The sequence below is a fragment of the Falco punctatus genome, assembly GCF_963210335.1.
Source record: "Falco punctatus genome assembly, chromosome: Z".
NCBI classification, from domain to species: Eukaryota; Metazoa; Chordata; class Aves; order Falconiformes; family Falconidae; genus Falco; species Falco punctatus.
The window spans coordinates 12,989,873-13,013,067 of record NC_137586.1 but is presented as its reverse complement, the minus strand read 5'-3'; the positions used below and the strand labels follow the sequence as shown (position 1 = coordinate 13,013,067).

Here is a 23,195-nt window from a genome sequence, read left to right as displayed (position 1 = left end):
CTCCCTACCTCTTGTGATAGGGCAGATAGATAACAGGCAGAAACTCTCCGGTTTCTCTGTGCTTCTTGCCGGTTCCCCATGCTGTGTCTTTTCCAGCCTTTTCAGGTGCTCGTTATAGAGGGCCTTGCTTTGGAGAGCATTGAACTTGCTGATTTCCCACCAGCTTCAGGAGGACCTTGAAGTATTCGGCAACTTAGAGGAGGTAGTTGGCATTTCATCAGATCAAGCTCCTAGTGGCGTAGGCCTTGGAATTAGCAGAGATTTGATGCTAGTCTTAGTGTAAGTAGTTTACTCAGTTACTGTTCTTGATGTGGTTCTTACCGAAAATGTGTCCTGCCAGGTTTTGAGCTGAAACTTGACTGTGAGTAGATTGAGGAGTGTTTGTTTGTCTTGCAGGCTTTTGTGGTTGTTTTGTGTGTATGTTTTTTGGGTTTTTGGTTTTTTTGTTGTTGTAGTTTGTTTGTTGGGGGTTTTTTTGGTTGTTTTTTTTTTTTTTTTTTGCACAACCTGAATTTCAAGTATAGGTCATCTCTCTGCACCTCTGAGAGTTGTTAATTTTCTGCCTGCAAGCTGTGGTATCTTACATGTGCTGGTAATTTTGGTGATATATCAGTGTGTGTGCTGTACCTGTCATATCAATGGAAACAGGTTTCAGTGAGAATTCAAGCTTCAAGGGGGGATTTAAATCAAGGTCAGACCTAATTTAAGTGCTTTATGCTTTTAAACAGACCTGAACCCAATGCTGAATCTGATCACCTTTCATATTTGGTATGCATGGGAACTAGGACTTGTATTACTAGATTTGCAAAAACATTTATGATAGTGTGCCAGATGCAGTCATAAAATCACTTCGTTCTTTCTCAGATGGACAGAAGTAACAAGGGAAGTCAGAGGAATGATCTGCCTCAGGCCGACAGGGGTTTAGCACCTCTGTTATGATTGCCAGTTTACCACAGTGCTGGTTCCCAGGCTGCCACGTGCTGAGCATCAGCTGTGTGTTAGAGACTGCACTTTGTCCTCCAGGTTCTGGGACTCCGTTTGAACCTTGTTCTCATCATTTTATTTCATTTCTTCTCCCTTCTACATCCTGTTTCTTACTCTCAGTCCTTTTTCAACACAGCTACTGGTTGTGATGCAAAATAGCCTTTTCGGTCTGGTGTGTCACTCACTCGACACTGATATTTTGATGGGCCACAGCTGCCCTCAACAGGGGACTGCATTTTCCTGTTTTGTAAACTATTTAGATTTGATAAGCTCCTCCCCCTTCATTCCTCCCTAGTGATAACACAGCAAGCTGCAGCTTGAGCATGGCTCGCAGCCTGTTGCAAGGCTGTGGGGAGCAAACAGAGCATCTGCTTTCTCCTACCACCCATGGAAAAAGCTGCAGTTGTTGAGCAGAAGCCATGATTCCTTCTGTGGGCACTGGGCTGAAGCTCCATGTTACAGTGCTGCTCTGAGGCTATCCTTTGGTGTGGGCAAGTCACCTTTTAGAAAGGCATAGGAATCATAAATGGTAAGTGAAGAAGAGACTGAGGGCATCAGTATGGGCTGCCTTTTAGGCCACCTTGATGTCGTGCTTTCATGATAAGTGGTGGCATGACCCTTCCTAGGCATGCTGAAATTCATTCAGGAGTTTCATCTGTGCTGCACAGCCAGAGGCTTCATGAGTTTGAAGGAAAAGAGAGGCAGAAGCCTTCTCCCCCGGCACACCTACTATCACAACTGCAGACCTAAAATATGCCATCTGCTTTTGACATCTCTGCTTGCTTTTGGGCTGGATGGAATGAAGCTAGGAGAAGAGCATCAGCAGGTGGGTCAGTGTAGTCAGTCTGATTAGGTTTTCCTCATAAAATTCTGTTTCTTCAAGCAAAATAATCTCTGTGAACTGGATGAATTTGGGCTCTGACTTTCCCTTGCTCTGCTCTTGAGGAAAGTAAAGCTCCTGCCAGGCTTTCATCTGCTGGAAAATGGGATAATTGTGCTTTCTTCCATCTATCTGCACATGTTGTGGCAGCTGTCATCATTTGTATCTCTGCTTTTCTTGACTGTTGACTAGGGTGCCTGTGGATCACAGTAGTACAAACAATACTTGTCAATAGAAACAATGCCACTTGTCATTTGATCAAATATTTGCATTTAGTTATTTTCTAATAAAGTTTGAGATCTGCAGTATTAACATTGTCACGCTCACTAGCTTGAAATTAGTTTTAGAATATAAGTGAGCAGGAAGCCAAAACAGCCAGGGTGCTTTCTGTCTCCAGGATTAGAGATCATGTCCACTCTGTAGATCCTCTTGTTTGTGTTTTCATTATTGATAGAAAGCACAGTTTAGGCAAGGAACCTCTTACCAATCCGGTGTTTAAATCTTTACTGTTAGGCGTTACGTAGTTTTAAATCATCAGACTTGATCTGCTTTGCAAACTGTAAAAGTTTACTGGCTTCCAAATCAAAGCTTCAGAACTTCTCATGCTGCTATCAAAAGTCTCAGAGGGGATTTCAAATGCTGAGTAGTACAAACCGTTTTTATTGTGTTCATTTTCATGAGTGGCTGTTCTGATAGTAATTAGGTGAAAAAAACACTATTTATACAATGTAAGCCCCCTGGATACAGTGCTTTCTGAACAATTTTAATTAGGAAGATATGAATTAGATGTTCCAAGAGTCTTTTCCAGTAATAGAACAGCTGTTGCTCCTTTCTACTCTTCCAAAGTAGAGGTAACTTTTGGAGGAATTGGGTGAACTTTTTATATGTCTCAGAATAGTGAGGCTTGCCAAGTTGTTTTTGGATCCCAAATGAAATCAAAACTTGCTAGTTTAGTCTCACCCTCTTGTGACTATAGTCCAAGTAAGCCTCTGTCTTGCACCTGGAGATTGGAAGAACATCTTTTTTTTTTTCTTTTTTTTTCCCCCTAGCACTAGTTGCAATGAAAACTTCTAGTACAAGACAGGGGAGGAGGGGGAGGGAGAAAGCATGGATAAGAGGAAGAACCAAAGACTCAGAAAAATATTGTGTTACTGTTCACTCAGAGTGACCTTCAGGCTGGATAGCAAAGCTTATTGGTTTTTAGTTTAGAATTAATTTGCTATTAGATTCACCCTGAAGTAGAGCCTGAGGCTGTATTGGTTACTTTTTCATACTCCTTGCTTGATGGAGTGACCTGTGTGACCTAGCTGACTTTTGCAAGAGGAGAATCTTCTGGGTGTGCATTATCCTCAGGAGTGATGTTACTTGCCCTGTGGATGGGCTTGGAGCATGGACTAGGCAATGTCCACACAGCCTGTCGTGGTGGGGTGTCACCTTACTGGCTTTGCGAAAACCAGGTAGCCCAAAGGACTGCAATGTTTTCTTCTCCAAAGACACAACAGGCTTGTCGGCAACCCAGCCCCAAGGAAATGTTGATAAAAGGAGTCCTAGATCTCAGGAATGCTCTGGGCTTCAGAGATCCCTTGGAGGTCTGTCCCTCAGCTGCAATGTGGAAATCACACTGCTAAATAGAATAAGGGTTCAAGCTGTGTTTGAGTTAATGAATTAAGTCAGCTGTGCCATGCAGTCTCCCTGCTGGATGCTCAGCCTGTGGCAAACACAGGCTTGTTTCAGCTTATTATAAACAGCACTGGAAGTTGTGTAAGTTTTAATAAATGCCATCTTTGCTGTATTTTAAGAGCATAAAAATGGCTATTCACTGAATCTCCTCTAATGGACAATAAATTTTTACCCGGTTGGAATTTAATGTTGTGCCTGAGTTTCAGATGCTGCAAAGGAGGATAGTTCTGGCTTAAGCAGATCAAATGGGACACAAATCAAAAAGTAGAAAATGAGAATGTGGAAGGAAGCTGGAAGGCTCTCTGACAACTGGACAACATGACGTGACTGCTGCTGGGCACTGTGATGGTTAGAGATGTAAAAGGTGTGAGAACACAGCTTCGTGTTCATTGTGAACTGCTGGAGAGTTCAAAGCAGAAGGCTGTACAGAGACTAACAAGGTTCTAAACAGCTTCACAGCCGCATAGTTACCATCTCTCACTTGTGGATCTTCTATCATAAGAAAAGTAGTGAGATGGGATATTTCTACAATGCAAATATATATCTGCAGCCAACAGGGCATCCACAAGTGAATGTATGAATAAGATACCTGGACTGTTTCTTCTAAGGATCACCAGCAAATAACTGGAAGAAGTAATAAAATTTTTAGGGTGGGCAATAAAGATTGACAGTGGGAGGACGCTATGACCTGACATATAGACAAAGATGTCTTTTAAAATTATGTGTTCCACGTTGTATTTTTTTACGTGAGCATGCTCAACTCCTTACGGAATATTAATTTCACAGGGAATTTCCTCGAGTATAAATGAATGTAGCCAGGGTACTTCAGACTCTGTAACAGAGATGCAAAGCTCACAGTGAATTGGAGGTCCGTAGGAATTATTTGTAGCTAACAGTATTAATGAACTGGTTCTGCAGCACAGCAGAGGAGCAAGGGAACACAGGATTTGGATTGTTTGCTTCTCTTGTCTATCTTTATAAAGGGTGGAATTTTAATGCCTTAGCTTCTTAAAACATATCCTAGATAACCTTCATCCAAGCCCCCATGTCCATTAAACTGTGGGAAGAGCAATGAATCTGTCCTGCTCAAGTGCAGTGAAAAGAAGAAATGAAGCTGAGTGTGGTCACCAGCAAGCTGATGCCATAACCTGGACTAATGATTCTCTGCCAGGTCTCTCGGCTGAGTGATCATGTATTGTAAGTAGTTGAATGGTGGCTGATTGACACGACCATAGAAACTTTTCTGCTTAGCTGAGGCTATGTCCACAGTCAGAAAGACCCTTATCTCTGAAATATCCAGGACTGATGTCTGACCGTTAAGAACTGAGAACTGGAGGATACCAGACACTTCATCCTCCTCTGTTACCTTATTTTCTTCCACAAAAGTCCACCTTGCTGTAAATTTGGCTTTGCTGTGTTTCCCCTGCCCCTCTCTCCTTTGTGTCTGAACTTTCTGAGCCCACAGTGTGCAGGGCCCAACTCTGCACATTTTTGACACCTCTTTGATGCCTCTGGCCAGTTTTCTGGCAGCTTTTAAAATATGTGAAGTAGCAAGTGTGACAAAATAAAATCTTGTGATACAGTGTCCTGTTCTTTTACTTATCTTGTCATCTTAAAAATAAGCTATTTTAATTTTGGACCAAAGCTTTGTTAAACTATAAGGCTGTGTTCCAGTGTTGTAGCACTTTTTTTTTCACCAAATCCTGCTGAAAGCATCAGTTTTTTCCCTGTAGAACCCTGTAAGAGCTAGGGTGTTGCCCTCTTCTGTGGGCAATATTCATAGTAGTCTTTTGTCAAATTTCTTAGTACCTGAAAAATAATCAGCCTCCTGTTTCTGCCTGAGCAATGGCATGGCAGTTCCATTTTTTGCAGCTCTAGCTGAGGACTTGAGTGAAAATCTCATCTGGATGCTCATGATACTGGGTTTGTGTTCTGGCTGAGATAGGAACAGGTGATGGCTCAAAGAGAAAGATCCTTGGGAGAAGAAATGACATACAGAAAGCAATTAAGTGGTAAGCTGAAAAAAGAAAATAAACTTAGCATGTATAATATTTACAGATTATTTACTTCAGTTTTGATTATTTGCAGCTGAAGTTCTCTGGTAATGCATGTTTCTTATGGCACAATTTTTTCTTTAATTAGAAAATTCTTTTATTTAAACTGAATTTCTCTTACCAGGCATTACAGTTGTAATAAGCAACTGAAGCAAGGTATTTAAAGGTAAAAGCAGCATTTTGCTGTCTCGTTTTTATTTCACATTGCTTCTAAAAACGTGCTGTGTTTTCAGAGTCCCATCACTGCCCTATTGTCAGAAATACTGCTGCTTGCTTTCAATGAGTTACACACTGTTCTCACTACAGATGTTATTTTTTGGCATTATTGTCAATATACTCAGTTACATAACTTTAGACTGTAAATTGTTGGGTTTTCCCCTCCCTTTTTCTCCTGACATACACCCACTAATTCCAGCCCCTCCTGTCTAGGATAACATTGCAATTGCAAAACTTTAGCCAAGGCTGAAGCTGCTCCCTTCCCACAGGAGTCGGCTTCAGCTTCCCATATGGAGTTGATTCAAAAAATTCTGCCAGAAAATGTATTTTCACAAGACCCCTGAACTTCTGACTGAAAGAAATATGGGAAAAATATCTGCTTTCCACTGGGAAACGCAGATTTCTACTGAAAATCAAAAAAGTTTGTTGAAAACCTTGTCAGAAGCGTCCCAGGATCACCATGTCCTCCTGGCAAGTGACATGCAGTGTGGGAGATGCGACGTGTCCAGGAAGCTGTTTGTGTCGAAATAGTGAGGTACTTGAACTAAAAATCTCATTAAATAATGTAGCAGCACCTCCAAATACGGTCTGGGAAACATTTTTCACCAAAACATGTCAGAATTCGGGGTTGAAGGGGGAAGGATTTGAAGGAGGAAAGAACAACAATTAGGAAAAAACTGTGGCAGAGTTTTATATTTTCCCCTATAGGCATTCAGGGAAAGAACCAAACACACACTCTGCCCTCCCCCCCCCCCCCGCCCCATACATCCCCTCCCACACTCCACACTCACGCTCCACCCCCTATTTTCTGTGCATTTCTATTACTATTTTACATGGTAGCTTTTAATAAAGAAGTTTAAATGAAGGAAACTTGGCTGCAGTAATTTTTTCTGTAGTGAAAACTAAACTCTGTAATGAGCCTAAGTTGGGTTTTTTTCTGATGATGCTTTCATAATGGCACCCCTTTGTGTGTTCTGAGGCCATGTAAAAGCAGATGATGCTACAAACTGCTAAAAAAAAAGCATATACTGTATGTATACATAGCTTGAAATCTGATGAAAAATTCTTGGTATTATATTTGTGAGTCACAAAAGAACAGATATAAAGAGCAAAACTGCAGTAGTACTTCATCAGCAAAGGGAATTTTGCCAGTTCCGAGTCCTTTGAAGTAAGTTTAACGTGAAGATTGGTGGTGTTTTCTTCCAGTTGGTCTCAGCATTTCATTTCTTGGCGTATAGCCTGTGCAGGATGAAAGTGCAAGTGCAAAGAATGAGTTCAGTAGGTGCTGGAAGTCTCTGGAAGCTGTTGGAAAGCGCTTCTGCAGGCTGGAAGCAGACTTTTACAGTCACTTCATCCCAAGCAGCACTGGCAGGCACCGTGCATTTCCCAGTCTGATTACCTTAATTGGCTTTACCCATAAATGTACACAGGTAGCTTTTTAACACATTCCTCTAGAAGGCAGAGTAGGAAATTGAATTAATAAAAAAATATAATTTCCCCAAGTAGATAAGTATTTGGAATATGGCATACTTCTCTTTTTACAATAATGGACTATTTCTGAAAGAACTGTATTTCTCAGAATTAAAACCATGATAATTTTGTTCACTGTTGCTATTGTATAGGGCCTTTATGCTTCCAACTAATAGAGCATGTAATCAATGGATTTTAAGTTTATAACTTAAGAGTATAACTTGTGCATGCTCTTCTTTATGATTCTGGACAGGAATGAAAATCATGGTCTCTACCAGACAGCCAACCCGTCAAAAATAGAATAGTTTACTTCTGGGAATAGCCATGAGAAGAACTTTTCTCCTCGAGGTGATTGGCTTCTTGTTGTAGTGCACAAGTGGGACTGGCAGATGGTTTTAGACATCGAAAAATTACCTGGGACTAGAATTAGGGGAAAGTATCGGTGCAGGTTCCAGAACTGGAACTTTTTTACATAAGCTAAATGTTATGTCTTCTTCTGAATCTCTGGTAAGTGTAGGCACACAGTGCAGCCATTTGCAGGTAATAAAAGTGGGGCATGTGATAAAGTTTTACAGATTTCTAGAGGATATAGAGTAGTGCAGATTTTTTGTATCGCTTTTCAATTACTTTTGCAGTCACGGGTGTAATACACCTGTGCAGAAAGGTCTATGGTTCCTGAGCCTCCCTAAGTTTGCTTTGGCTTACGGTACTTCAGAAAACACAAGACAAAACATTTCTGTACCACGTTACTGCAGGAGCACAAAGTTCAAGTGAAAGGAAAGATTGCTTATCGATATCTTGCTTTATTGGGGAATTTGTTATAGACAGAGAAGGCAGTTTTGTTTAAACAAATTCCATCACAACTAGACTTTAGGATCCATGAGACTTTTGGAGCAAATTGTTGTATTTGTTACAACTTGCATCCATCACCTTATACAGAAGTGTAGTACTTGGAAAATTGTGTGTTCGGCTGGTTCTTTTGTGTTAGAACAGGAACATGATGTCACCCCAACCTTTTCTTTGCAGATTTTTTAGATACTGCAAGTAGAACTGGGCTTTAGTCTGTAGACTGACAGAAAACAGAAGGAATTTGCGCACAAAAGTGGTGATTTATAACTTTAGTTTTTTTCGGTGAGAATTCCCAGGTGCTGAATGTAGTGCATTGAGTCTCACGGCGAATGTCGGGTCTGTTCCATAAATTAAATCAAGATGCAGGGTTCATGTCACAATTTGTTTAGAGGCAATACAGACTCAATGTATCCTTGCTCCTCCTCCCTCCCTCCTCACACTGTGCTGTGGAGAGACTCATGACCATAATCTGACGGCAGGAACGATTAGATGGGGATGAGAAAGAGGCAAGGATACCTTGCTCCCAAACGCTTTGTTGGTTTAACCAAGGGTTTGATGCAGAACATTGGCCTAATGGCTCATAGACTTCAATTCATGATGACGGTACTTTTCAACCCTGTAAGAAGCAAAAGGAGAGAAGGAAATATCCTTCTGTCCCAAGAGCCGCTTTTTAGGCTGAGGTTAAAAGTGTTTTTCATTGCTCATTGTAAGGTCAGCGCTAAAACCAGAGAAACTGCAACAAGCTGCATCTGTGGTTCAGCAACACCCCGTCAGTGGGCCGGCAGGTACAGCTGAGGTCTTTTTGGTGACAAAGCTGGTTCATATATTTCAATGTTATCCCATCAGTCGTTTGTGGGGGTGCACTGTTGCATTCTGTGATTGCCCGAAATGGCTGTGTGGGTATGCCCAGCGGTATTGCCACGTCAGCCGTGAAGAGCTGTGCATAACCTGAAAATATACCTAGGGTTCTTTTCTTATTCTGAGCTGGCAGCAGTTTTAGCTCCAGCTTAGTTTTGCTGCTCTACGGGCTTAGGAGCTGTTTGCTAAGTAGAGATTTTCTTATAGTCCCAAGGTGTCAGGAGCTGCTGTGACAAGTTGAACTGTGAGTTGATAACACTCTGCAAAGTCTTAGTGTCTCCTTGGCAAAACAGGCCCTCAGACTTTTTGATGCGCCACACTGACTTTAGTTTGTTGCCGGGTGTGGGAGCAGCCTTTATCTGCCCAAGATTCAGCAATCTGTAGTCAACAAATACAGAATTACCGGCTGTTACCAACGCATTTTAAAGAACAAATGTTAAGTTATCAGGTAGAAGTTATGTGTGCCTGAGGTAGCTTTCTTCAGGGGTGATCTGACACACAGCTGTAGCCTCTTTCAGAAATTAAGGGACAGTAAAAATTTGCCCTTTTTCTGCGTGAAATGCAGGAGGCTTCTCTTGGACCTTGCCTCAGGTAACAAAGAGGAGACAAGCAGGAGGGTAGTAATTACAACACAAAGAAGGACACGCAGCTAACTGTGTTTCTGTGTATATTCATTGATTTATTGGTGTCGAGAAGGAAATGCATGCAGCAGGTACGAGTCAAGTAGCCACACATACTCCTTGAGAGCACTGCAACAACAGTGACAAGAACAGTGTACAAACTCGTGTGGACAAGCAGCTGTTGCAGAGTACAGGAGGGATAACTCCTAGTTTCATCCCAGATCTAGAGGAAGACTGGCAAGATTTCTGCTGTGGGTGCGTGGAATGGTACAGCAGTACTGCTGAGCTTAACAGGTGGTGTCAGCAGAAAGCCAGCTGGTTGGGGGTGTTGTGGCTCTGTGGGGACAGGGATGGCTTGGGACAGAGCTGTTATAGTAAAAAGCTGTAAGACTGTGAAAACAGATGCTCCATAATGAAAAGTGATAATGTTAAAGAAACAATAGTTAAAAAAAAAAGGGGGGGGGGGGCAATGTCTGAAGCCAGGTTCTGTAGAAGCCAGTGTTTGCCGGCTCATTGAACAACCTTTACTGCTATCTGTGTTAGTGTGTGCTGTATGAAATACAGTGATTTTTTGTTTCTTCTCCTGCTCCCTGCAGCTTGGATGGAGAGCTGAATTTTAATGTGCAAGCATTGCTGGGGGAGCTTGGGAAATGAGGTCGCTACTAATATGCTTTCTTTTTTATACAACTGCCTGCCCTTTCTTCTTACAGGTGCAGTTTTGACACAGTAGTCTCATGATTAATCAGCCTGCCCTATAAAATCAGGGTCTGCAGTGAAGATGGTTAGATCTTCCTGGTTGCAACTGGGTTAAAAAAACACAACAGGAAAAGAATGTCAAATATTCCAGACTTTCTGAGTATCCAGGGAGGATCGAATCCTGTGGAATGAAAAGGGATGGGCGAAGATTTGCGTTGGTGCTTTGAGTACTTGAGCAGCAGGAGGAAAGCCACATCTACTGATTTCCTAGTCTAGCCTCTGTATAGCCATTCCTGCTGTGTAGATCGATGCTTGCCTGACATCTTTATCAGATCTGAACATGGGATTTATTGCTTTTATGGTGTGTCTCAGCTTCTCTATCAAAACTAGCCTGGATCTGTAATTTAGAAAGAAGCCTGAGCATTTCTGGGTTTCATGTTTAAGAATCAGAAGTCGTCTTCTTTCTTAAAAATAAAAAAAAAAGCCGTACAGGCAGTAACTGTAATCCCAGATGAGCAAGCATATATGAGATTGAGTCCTGAACCTGTGAACTTCATGGTTCAGGACTTCAACAAGACTTCAAGCCAAGGCCAACCTCTGGCTTTTAAACTTTGACTTGCACTGGAGAAATGCAAGGCAAGTTTCTGCTCTTAAGTTTAGGGTAAACTCTGTGAAATTACAGTCACAGTTATGTATTTGTACACATTTGCTGTGGGGGTGTATTGGGCCTGTGGCAGTCAGAGTAGAGGCAGGAGGCAGAGCGGACTTTGAAGCATGTTGTGTGGAGATCTCACTGAGCTGCCCTCAGGCTACTAGTACATAGAGCCCATGGTTCTTTTTTAATGCTTTTCCTCCATAGATATGATTTCCCTGTTGTCCTTACCCTCATACTGGCTTTCCCAACTGGCAAGGGAAACTGTAAGACCTTGGAGCATTTCAAAAGGGTTTTTACGTTTTTCTGCCCTTGTAAGTTTGAATACAGCAGCTGTAGGAACAGTGTTGCTGCGTTTTTCCCTATCCCAGAACAAGTTCAAAAGGCTGCAGTGACCACAGCAAAAAAAGCAGAGAGGGAATGAAGCCGTAAGAGTGAGATACCTCCACCTCCTGTCACATCCCCAGTGTGGGTAGATCCTTTGCTTTAGATTTAGTTCTGCTCTGTGCATGTTGAAGTGGAAGGGCTATGTAATGAAAGTTTTGCAGTGTTAGCAGTCTCGGCAAAAATGCTGAGATACAAGGGACCAAGGCCATGTCTGGTTACACATGCCTCGGATCACAGCAGAGGAAGGTGTAAACTAATCCTTTGTAGTCCAGGTGGATATTGAAGGCCCTGTAGCTCAGTCAGAGCTCGGAGGTTGGTGAGAATTGTTGCAGCCTTTGTTAGGCAGGTCTGTTGTGTGATCACAATAGCATGCTATAATTAATGAAAAGCTACTTATTTCTTCTGTTGGAAGCCTGGGGGCCAGAGGGGTTTGTAGTCTTCAGTTGCGTGGACCACATAGTCCAGCTCATCTGATAGGTTGTGTAATCTGACTGTGGAGTTGCAGCTGGCAGCAGAATTATGCTTTGCACTTACAAAACATCATCTATTCAGGCTTGTTCTCTGGGAAATGGATGCAAAACACCAGCAGAACAAGACACAGCTCCTTCTAGTGCATCACGTTTGACAAATTAAGTTTTGACCTTTCAGTGGCTTTGTACAAATATGGGATCCTCTGCCTCAGTACAGGATTTCGGGTTATTAGGAAAGAAGGTATTTTTCCAGTTCTCCTTAGGAGTGTTATGCCTTCGTGAGGTACAAAGCAACCTTGATATATGCAGTAAAATAAATGCTGAAATCCCGTTGTTTCCATGTTTCCACAGTGTAATGAGTGGTTTATGCGAAAAACTCAGAGATGGTGGTGTGAAAAGAGTATATTTTATTTTTGACCTGCAGTACTGGACAGTAGAGATTTAACTCCTTTGTGCTTATTTTCAGACCGGATATTTCCATCTGCCCCATGGGGATTACTTCATTGAGCCCATTAAAAAGCATCCACAGAAGGAGGGAACACCCCATCCCCATATTATCTATGGGGCAAATATCCTTCAAAATGCTTTAAGAAGACGACGGGCGATCCCAATGGAAAAAGAACAAGCATGTGGATTGAATGGTACAAATATTGCTGTATTTCTGCCTATTTGCTTTCTGCATCTTTTTAAGCAGCTTTTGTTTTCCAGTGGTGCGTGCCTTTCCTTCTGCCAGACTTCTTAAAATTCTGTAAACAGAGATTATGCAAAATGAGAGCGCATCAGTCAAAACACCTTGGAAGCCACCTTTCTGGGTTCCTTTCTGAAAACTTAAGTCCTCCTTGTGACTGCTGGAATATGTCTTTTACACCATTGACCCTTTCCAGCCCTCATTTTTTCTCCAACCAGAACTATTCAGTGAATTTGACTTGAATTCTTGAGTAGTTCTGGGATGATGAGAATTGCAGTTATTATTTTTGATCAAATGTTCTCACTCTATGCAAATACTATCCTCAATGTAAAATATCCCCTCTCTAATCCATGGTTTAAATTTAGGATTTCTAGAGTCACTGTGATAGTTACCAGGATATGTAAATACTTTTATTTTGTTATTCTGAAAGTGGAGTGCAGGGCATGAACAGCAAGGTGTTTTTTTGTAGAAGTGTAAGTAAAGATCACTTACATATTGGTGCAGTAAATACTCAGCATCATGTCTTATGGAAAAACAAGCTAATATACTATCCTGGAAAGGACAAATGTAACTAGAGGATATTTGGCATCTCATAATTACGAAACAAGTTCCTTTAATTAGTAAAAACACTTACTTGATTGACTTCATACCAAAAATTACCAGATCCTGCATTGGTTCTCTGATGTGTGAGACCTTCAAGCTGGATTTGCACTAAACTTCAGAAAACGTGCAGTATTGTTAGGGAGAATGAATAGTAGCCTAAATGGCGTAAAGCCCAAGTTACATACAAGTAGAGCTGCAGAATACACAGGGGTGTGTTTCTGTCCTTCATGGGTTAACGGTTAAAGAGTAGTTGGTTCTTATCCAGGGGTGGAAAACAAGGAGAAACATAGGAATTTTTAATCACCAGTCATGACTGCTGCTGATTTACTGCTGTGTAATATGAACTGATAAATTAAAGGAGTAAACAACAACCAATCCCACTACATTTCTGCTTATAGATCTGCTTTGCACTTCTTGCTTGCTGGACAAGAGCAGTGTGAAATGCTAGCTGGGGGAAACAAGGAGGCTGATTGCTTGAGGGGAGCTATTAAATCATCTGTTATACCAGGAAGCTGAGCATAAGGGGAAGCAGTAAGGATTAATATGAATGCTATTCCTTATTATTTTTCATCAAATAAAAGTGTATCTACTTGCCAGGCAAATAAGCCTGAAGTTGAAAAGTCATGAACATCTAAAGTCTATTTTGACTTAAATGTAAAATAGCTCAGTAATTTTCTGTTTCTTCTGATGACTGCTGAGATAAATGAGAGGCATTCGTTTAGATTTGCCTGTGAAAAATGGGGAATTTGTTCTTGCATACTTTCTTCCAGGTTTGTTTTATGGATGAAATAACATCTGTAAGCAGTAATTTTAAGTGTGGAGAAGAGATTGTAGATACCAGGGATCATGCTGTGCATTTGGTTTGAGTAGCCTGCTATTTTCTTTCTACCTCTCACTTTTTACCACTTGTGTCTTCCTTCAAAGTCCTGCAGAATGAGATGGAAAAAGACTGGCTGTATCTGGATGCTGGAAAAAATCAAGCATAGCTTCCCTGAGATTTTGTCACTTAGACTAGGAAAGTCTGCTTGAATAGGCTGCTCAATTTAAATTTCCAGTCTGGTGGAAGGTGTTCCTGCCCATGGAAGCAGGGTGGGAAGCAGGTTATCTTTAAGGTCCCTTCCAACCCAAACCATCTACGATTCGATGATACGTTATTCATTCTATTGTGACAGAACTGTTTCTGGTGGTAGTATGTTCATGATATTCCAGGCTAACAAAGGGAGTGTCTTAGGAGCAGACAAGGTGATGGCCTGTAATTTAGGTTTCTGCGTTTAACTGACTCAATCGGCCTTTAGAAGTCAAGCAGTAATCTGGTTGACTGTCATGAAAGTTAAGTAATCAGTGTGAAAATGGTCATGGGGTGTGTGGAAATTTCTCTCATTACATTTTTCCCTTTGTGTAACACCATATACCAATCATTGGTTCCTCTAAAGGCCATAACTTTTAATTTCATAGAATCATAGAATAGTTTGGGTTGGAAGGACCTTAAAGATCATCCAGTTCCAACCCCCCTGCCATGGGCAGGGACACCTTCCACCAGACCAGGTTGCTCAGAGCCCCATCCAGCCTGGCCTTGAACACTGCCAGGGATGGGGCATCCACAGCTTCTCTGGGCAACCTGTTCCACTGTCTCAACACCCTCACAGTAAAGAATTGCTTCCTAGTATCTAATCTAAATCTACCCTCTTCCAGTTTAAAGCCATTCCCCCTTGTCCCGTCACTACGTGCCCTTGTAAAAAGTTCCTCTCCAGCTTTCTTGTAGGCCCCTTTAGGTACTGGAAGGCTGCTAGAAGGTCTCCATGGAGCCTTCTCTTCTCCAGGCTGAACAACCCCGACTCTGTCAGCCTGTCTTCATAGAAGAATTTGTTACATTTTGTTATATCACATCTGTTGTAGCCAGTTCTTCAAATGCAGAAAAAAGGAGGAGGTCGGTGTCGTCTACTGTTTACACTATGCATTGCCAGACCAGTTGCTTTTAGAAGTGAAATACAGAACAAAAAAGGAAAGTGAGTAAATTCTTGCTTTCTGTGCTACTTATATTCATTACATAGGCTTTGGGGAATACTTGGTAAATAAATAAATTTTACAACTGGTAAGTTGACTCTTCACCCCTTCTAAGACTTCAAGCACTCCTTGATGTTAAGTTTGATGCCAGAAGTCTGGTACACCCACATGGGATCACAGATGACTGAGAGTAATGCCTTTTGGGATCACTTTAAAGAAAAACAATTTCCATTTACAGTAAACATTTAATTGTAGAAATTAATTCTATTTTATAGATTAAACATCATGACCTTTCTCTACTCCCAGCGCTAGCTTTGTTGCCACTGGGCTCGGGCTTAACTGATGAAGAGTGGCCTGCCTTATCTGTTGTAGGAACTGGTTTTCAGAATCAAGTATTTTAATATTGTGGGCTGAGATTCATCATACAGAGCGTCTTCTTTTGTTTATTTGAGCTCTGATTCTGTTTGTTTTTTAAACTTAAGGTAATGCAATTGAGTAATTTCTGAAACCTATGCTTAGTGTCTTTGTGTGCCTTTGTTAGACCTTTGTGTGCCCAGGTTAAAATGTAGGGCTGATTTGTGCTTGGAGAGGTTAACAACCTCTCCAAGTCAGTGCACAAAGGTGTGTGGTGATAATAGTAATCTTTTAGTCAGAACTAACCTGTCTGTCAGGCAAGGAATATAAAAACTAGTTTTATAGGCAAAATAAAAATAGAGGAATTAGTGTGGGAAGGAATAAGAGGAGGATGCTGACTTCCTGTGCAGTCTCTATAAAGCCTTTTTTGAATAAATGCAAGGACTGTCACCTCTTGGAAGAAGCCCTGTGCAGCATGTTCACAACTTTTACTGTGGCAACAGCCACACGAATTTCCAGGTTCCAGCCTGCTTGTGGTCTGTCTTGTCTATATACAGTAATTCTTCAGCATCAGTTACATTACTCTAGCAGCTCTTGCAATCATTATATTAATTAGTTTACAATTTGCAGTATCTTCAATTGTTTCAGATACTTGCAGAAAAGTCATTGTGATAAATAATGTAAATTAAAACTTAGGTTTGTGATGTACACTTCCACTGCTGCTTAGGCAACTGCCAGGTGACTTAGCTGCTTGCAAAACTGAGTCCTAATCTTGAAAGCAGCATTATGATACTGTACATTGCAAGCTGCTGTCATACTGTGTCCTTTGAAATCTGTGTCAGAAGCAAAAATGAGAAATGAAAAGTGGCCCTGAGCTTTATAAATAACTTCTATAATAATTTGTGGCTGTAGGAGAGGAAACTGAGGATGTGGGGATTTGTTTTGTTTTTCTAAATAGGTTATCTTAAAAACTTGACAGTGCTCCAAGATAAAATGCAAGAAAGAAGGAATTATCCTCCCTTCTACAGTAAAAGAAAAGATCTCCTCCGATTTTTTTCTGTTTGTTTTCATGCAGTCCGTCACAAGGTATTGGTTGGTTTGTAAGCTGCAGAGTGGAGAAGTTCTGTGAAGTTGGTGACTGAAAATGCTGGGATGAAATAGAACCCTTCCTGACATTATGCTGCAGAGGGGATTGATAGGATTCAAACAGATGGACTTACTTTTCTTGGTCTGGTGATGTGGTCACGTTGCTGTTGTTTAGAAGGAGGGTAATTGAGTTTGTTCAGACTCAGCCCAGGGATTACTGCAGTAGGCTGTAATTTATAACAGGAAGGAAAGGTTTGGGGTATTAAAATGGATCTCTGAGAATACTTCATTGGAACTTTAGGTGTATAGAAGTTATCACATGCTTTACCCTCATTTTGGCATTGAAAAGATTTGATAGATGAGTTCTGCACAGATATTAGGATTTGTTTGGGTTGTACAGGGGCCTTATCTGCAGAGGAGTTATAAATCTTATAACTGAAAATTTTGCATTTGGAGCAATTTTGCATGGAGCTATGGTGGACTAAGGCTGGGGTGGGAGGGAGGAGACAGACTGGGTGCTCTGTGAAACGCATAGAGGGGTGAGGGGAGCTGAAGGAGCAGAGCAACATCATATGTGCAAAACTGTTTTTTAAGTCTTTTGAATGATGGCTTGGTGGCACAGATCATTTGTCAGGTGACTAGGATGCTGTTAGGTAACAATAGTTACCTGCTGTTCTTCCTAAGGGTTATGTCTGAGTGCAGGATTTTACTGAATCATACTGCCAAAGGATTCTCTTCAATTTTTCAGTCTACAAATGTACAGTATAAAGTGTTACTGTTGGCTTTTGACAGTGAAGTCCTTTGTTTAACCACTGGAAAGAAGGAAGGAAAAAAAGTCCAGGACACTGTTTTATTCTCAAAGGACAGCCTATCTTTTTTTTTGGAAGAACATTGTGGCCAATGTAAGCAGCCTTGCTTGCTGGCAGAATCACTGGTACATGCTGTGTAGCTTCCATATCTTTTAAAGAATGATGCTGACATTTTTCCAGTATTTGTTTATCCTGCATTTAACCATATCAATTACTATTCAGATTAATTCGCTTAGCTTCTCCAAAACAGAGATAGGCTGGTAAATTCACATGTCAAATTGTAGTAAATAAGAGTAATACAATGTAGAGGTGAAAGCATCTTTCTCCCTGCAGCCTTCTGCTTTCTACAAACAGCTTCTACTGACTTGTTTAAAAGATGCTTGTGATGAATGTCCTCTAATTTAAAGCAGAAACAACAAAACAAACAGTTTGCAGGAGTATATGGAGTATCTGTCATCTCTGGAACAGTTTGCGTTGAGCTGAAATCAGTAGACACCTACTTATGCAGACAGCAGGAGATTTAGGGTTTCTGGGGTGGGGTACCTGGGAAACGGTGTCATGAAAACAAGTTCTAGCAGTGGATGAAACAATTACTGCTAACTGGTGTAAAGAGATTTCCCACCCCACCCCCCACTCCCCACCCCGCAACAAGATCATGAAGTGAAAGCAGAAGATTCTAACTTTCTTTTGAGGTTTCAGGAAGACTTCTTTTTTTCAGCTGCTCTCTGGAGTTCGTTAGAAGCTAATCAGAGATAAGGTCGACTTTTTTTCACTGTCTTGTGCTTTCATTCTCCAGAAAAAAGGAAGAGTCATCTTCTGTTTCTAAAACCTCTAGATTCTGTGTGGGCGAGATACGAATCCTTGAACTTTTTGTTTCTAACATCTGACATACGAAAAGACTTTTGTGCTCATTTCACTTTGCTGTCAAAAATCCTGTTCATACTAACAAATGAGCAGTGCAAATATGTAGCTTTGCTAAGCAATAAAAAAGAATTCTAGGTTTCATTAGCATAGAGATGTTTATTAGATATGTTTACTATTACTTGAAGTTCAGGTTTTAAGGACACAAGATGAGGTTCTTATCTGTTAACTTGAGTAGCCTAGCAATTAAATAGTTGAGTTTAAGCTAGTTGTGTTACAAGCTAGCTTCTTTTATAAAGTTAGTGAAGTAGAACAGTCATTGTCAAAGGCTGATTCATCCTATTCTGAGGTGGTATCTTTGACTTTTGGGTTGAGTTGTCCTTGGGAGCGGCCTAGGCTGTCATTATAGGCAGGAGAAATACAGGTAGAAGAGAAAGGAATGAAGTACTGTATTCTGTGCAATTCTTCCTCTCCAGTTAAATGAGTGCTGAATCAAAACCAGAAGTCTCTCCAAGTGGATCCAAAGTCTGTGCTGAACAGGCGCCAGAGAAAGCTCAGTGCTGGCAGAGCTCTGGCACCTGCTTTCGCAGTCCCTGATTGTTTTCCCAGCTGCTTCTCTCTTCTGCTGGAATTTAACCATCAGTATTTCACCAGATCCTACTAACTGAAATAAGGTGCTTTCCGTAAGTGCTTGTGTGGTGCAGGAGGTAAGGGAGAAAAATGTAGAAACAGGACATTGTTATTTTAATGTGATAATAGTCACTTGTTGCCTCCAAAAGACATCAGAAATGTGATATGCTTCCTCACTCCATGACTGAACAAATTGTAAAGTTCTGTGACAGGCCATTTTCCAAATAATATAAGCGAAATCTATAAGGAGGGGAAAGTCTGCCTCACTGTGTTTCAGTAGAGTCTTTCTGTGTTCCCACACAGCTGGAAAGAAACGGTGTTTGCTACACCATGCTTGCTTACTGCACTTGCTTTGCTGTAGTTCAAAGGGTAGACTGTGGTGTCTACCATGTTTTCATCGAAACAGTTTGCTTAAACACTCATCAGACTAAGGAGTATCAGTCTGGAGCCAGACTGAATTTAGTTCAGCATTGCTAGCCATGTGCTGTCAGACAGGAATATATTCTGCTCTTGCTCTGTGCCTAGTGCTTTCCTTATCAAACTGTGCATGATACTGTTGTGTTTTTTTAGTATTGCCATTGACTGCGTAAACAAATGCTTTGGTAATGTGAATGTTAAATTGCAGCAGTATTGATTCAGAGAGCAATAGCAAGCTTTAAAATTAAACTGTGACATGTCACATGCTATCCCTTTTCCTTTCGTAGGACAACACTAGCCTTGAACAATTGCAAACCTTATTTCCACGGTTGAAATAGAAAACCCAGAAAGCTAAGCTGCATTTAGGAAACATTTTTGTTGCAGGAGTTTGAAAATTTGCTCAGAACACTTGACCCGTTAATGGGTAGTATTGGCAAAGCTGTTCAGCCTTCAGTCTGGTTAGTGCCAGATTTCTCAGTCATACTGAACTCTCTATGAACTTTCTAAAAAGAAACTACAATTACCTTATTATTTCTGGGCAGATCACAGATTTCTGATTCTCCTAAGAAGTGCTGGACTTGTGCTGTGGGGCTACTGCACCAATACGGGCGCACTGTTCACAGTTAGTTTCTCTGAAGTCTGCGTGTCCCTGATCAGCCTCTGGCAGCCTCCTGTCATATGTGACCCACTTTAAACAGGTATCTGAGCACAGCTTTTCTGCATGAAACAGTTTCCTTGCAGCTTTTCCACTCCTTGCTTGGGGCTGGCATTCTTCATGTTCTAGCAGCTGCTTGAACTTGGATGCATTTTGTGTACTTGGAGAGGCTCCTCTGGATGAATTTGACTTAAAAGGAGATCATAATACTCCTCCCAGCATAGATTTTAGCTTTATGATTAGTTGGGAACAAGAGAAACTGTGTAACTTAGGGGGTTGTTACGAGGTCATCTTCTACAGAACTGTAAGCTCTCCATTTTTTAGGGAGAAGTAGGGTTGTGTCTGGGGTTAACACACACCACACACAATGACTCGGCAGCACGTCCTGGGATGCACAGATCCTATTCTGCACTCCTTGTTATCACCGAGTGTATGATAGAGTTTTCAACTCAAGTGATGGGTGGTTGTGGGCACCGCTCTCATAACGAATTTCTGGCAATATTGAGTAGTAGCAGATGCAATTTCACTAGACAGCAGTCTGCAAAGGGCATTTTTTGGAGTCCAGTCTGTCATTTCAGATACAGGTCTTCATGTCTGAACCGTGTTTGCATTCGGTCGCTGAAAACAAGGATCTGCCTCAAGACAGATTTAGTGACCTACTGGACTAGCTAGCTGGATTTGATTTGTTGTGGAAGGCACAGTAGGGTGAGGTTTGTTGCTCAGTTTCATGGGGCTCATGTAAAGATTACATGTTGCAGGGTATCTTTGCAAATAATACTTCTATTTCTGAACTGTCCTGGAAAAACTGTATGTATGTAACAGACTGGAGGGACACTGTTCTCTTCAAGATCATATGGAATTACACAATTTTTTTCTAGGGAAAGGAATTGTCCAACAGAAGTAGGCATAGACATCTATGCAAAAAAGGTGGCTAGAAGATTGCTGTACTAAAAGGTGTAGCAAATTATTTTAGCTGATGCTCTTAAATGCTGCACTTCTTTGTGGAACCATTTGTTGCATGTCCAGGTTTCTATATGCAATCAAAAAAAAAAAATAATCCATGTTCTTTTTTATGCTTTATGATCTTTTCTATACTTTATGCTTTTCTTCTCTTCCGGATATTCAACTTAAACTTACTTCAGCAAACAGCATGTAATCAGGTGGCTTAGCTGGAAAATCTGTGTATTCCTGTCCTTTTTAAAGAATTAATGATGAAGTCTTTGTGCACCTAAATTAGACTGCTAAATTAAAGAAAGTTTCTTCTAAACCATTCTAGTCAGTCTCAAAAAACATTGCCTAGAATCTAATGCTTGTGCAAAATAGGAAGTCCAAAGCTGTGATGTTCTTTATTAATTTCTCTTTTTTTTTTTTAAAAAAAAAAAGCTGTAAATTCATGCTGTCTCTGATTTGTACTCATTTTTAAAAGGTCTTGTCTAATATTTTGTTCAGCTGCAAGCAGTGTTTGAGTTGAAGCTGCAGAGAGATAGTTTTTTGTATTTTGAATACTTTTTAAACAATTAAAACACAGCTTCAGTCTGAGTCTTCCATTCTGCCGCAGTTAGAATTAGCAGCAATTTTTTTGCGTGCCTGAGCTCTAAACAAAGCTGAATCGAGTTCCTCCCTCTCTGATCTGCACTGTTGTCTGTTGAGCCCCAGTCCGGACTCCCCTTGGCTCTGTGAAGGTTTGGATTTGGATGAAAGTCTCCTTTCAGGTCCTGCAGTTTTAACAACGGATAATTTCTGACATTTTCTGTATTATTTGCCTGACATTCTCCAGATAGAATGTTCACTGAACCACATTCTTTTTTATGGCATTTTCTTTTTGGTGTGCCAGTTGCATCCATTGCCCATTGTTAAGGTACTTCTATCAGTCAGGTCTTCCTCAGAGGAAATGGAAGTTGATGAGGGGGATGAAATTTCACCCGCTGGGGAGGTAACAGGAAAGAAGGGGGCAATAAAAGAAGGGAGTTTCCTGCAAAGCCTAGACTGGTAACGTTGGCAGGCAGCTGAAAGCTGTCCAAGCAGAGATTTAACACTGGGGAACGGATTACTGAACAGCCCCTTCCCCTGCTGGTGGATGTAACCTGGGTTTATCCATCATCCATTTTTAGGATATTTTTCTCTCCTTAAGCTATAATTAATCATACTGTTTTATGATGTGTGTGAACTGGATGTTTCTTTCAGGCAAACACATCTGCATTTTTCTCTTCCTGGTCACATGCTTTTACATACCTTCATAATTGCAAGGCTACCTGGGGAGAAGAGGAGCCAGGGACTTTCTGCAAATGAAAACTGAGATTGTCATTTAGAAAATAACAGAGGCTGAGTGTGTTGTCAGGGTTCTGTTTGATTCTGTTTCTACAGGAGTGCAAATTTCAAAGCTCAAACCCACCTCTAAGCAAACACTTTCAAACTTCTTGGCATTTTAGTGTGGGAGCCCCCCTGTCTCCTGTCTGTGAAGGATTCTGGCATAGTTTTATGTAGGCAGTGAACCACTGAGTCCAGGTAATTATAGCCCATGTTACTGGTGAATCTCCACCCTATGCATGACAAAAATGAAAGTGAATTAATGGGATCATAACAGCCAACAAGTTATAATGCCCCTGACAACCAGTCTCTGATAGGAAGCTGGAATCAAAGGGAAAAATCACGCTCAAAACTCTGGCTAAAACTGGAAACATCCTTTAGGCCGTGCAGTGGTACTCGTGAGGAGCTGATAATGGCACCGGTGACCCCAAGATGGTGTTATTCTAACAGGACTGCTTATGCAAGGTGCCTGGTGGCAGGAATCCTTAAACTCTGACATGCAAAGACACTGTTGGCTGCCTCCCTTGAGATGTCTCAGTGTCATTTGCACTGTTCCTTCCCTTGCTCCCACTACCAGTTTCCAGACGCCTTCATTAGCTCTCCCCAGTTGCAGGATGGAGTAGCTGGGTGATGAAATCTTCCTGCTCTGCTGTTCCAGCAGCTGTGCATGGGGGTGCTTCTTCAGGGGCTTAGTCAGGCAAAATTAAGTCTTGGGTGCTGAGTTGGAGCTGGAGAACCTCCACGGTCATCTTTGAAAATGTCATGAAGCTGGAAAATGTTATTATCAGGACCTGTTTCTAAGAATAGAAAACTTTAAAAGCAGTATGTGTCTGCCGTTTTCAAGGCACTGTGTTAGCATAATTCATCTCAGTATCTCCCAGACCGACCAACCCTTCTCAGGCCCCAGGCTCGGGGAGGGAGTCCTCACCTGCAAACGAGTTGCTCTAGCACTGCTGATGTTTGTG

General features: G+C 41.3%; 1 protein-coding gene across 3 annotated transcripts in view; it reads left to right on the top strand.

Annotated features, from left to right (window-relative positions):
- ADAMTS12 (ADAM metallopeptidase with thrombospondin type 1 motif 12) overlaps positions 1-23,195 on the top strand; it is a 151,301-nt gene that overhangs the window by 64,884 nt on the left and 63,222 nt on the right. For all 3 annotated transcript variants that reach the window (XR_013924957.1, XM_080372585.1, XM_080372584.1), the window contains exon 3: positions 12,283-12,457. Coding sequence is in view for 2 of the 3 variants with exons in the window: in XM_080372585.1 (XP_080228711.1) it covers positions 12,283-12,457 (175 nt within the window). In the remaining variant the exon portion in view is untranslated. The remainder of the gene's footprint in view (positions 1-12,282; positions 12,458-23,195) is intronic.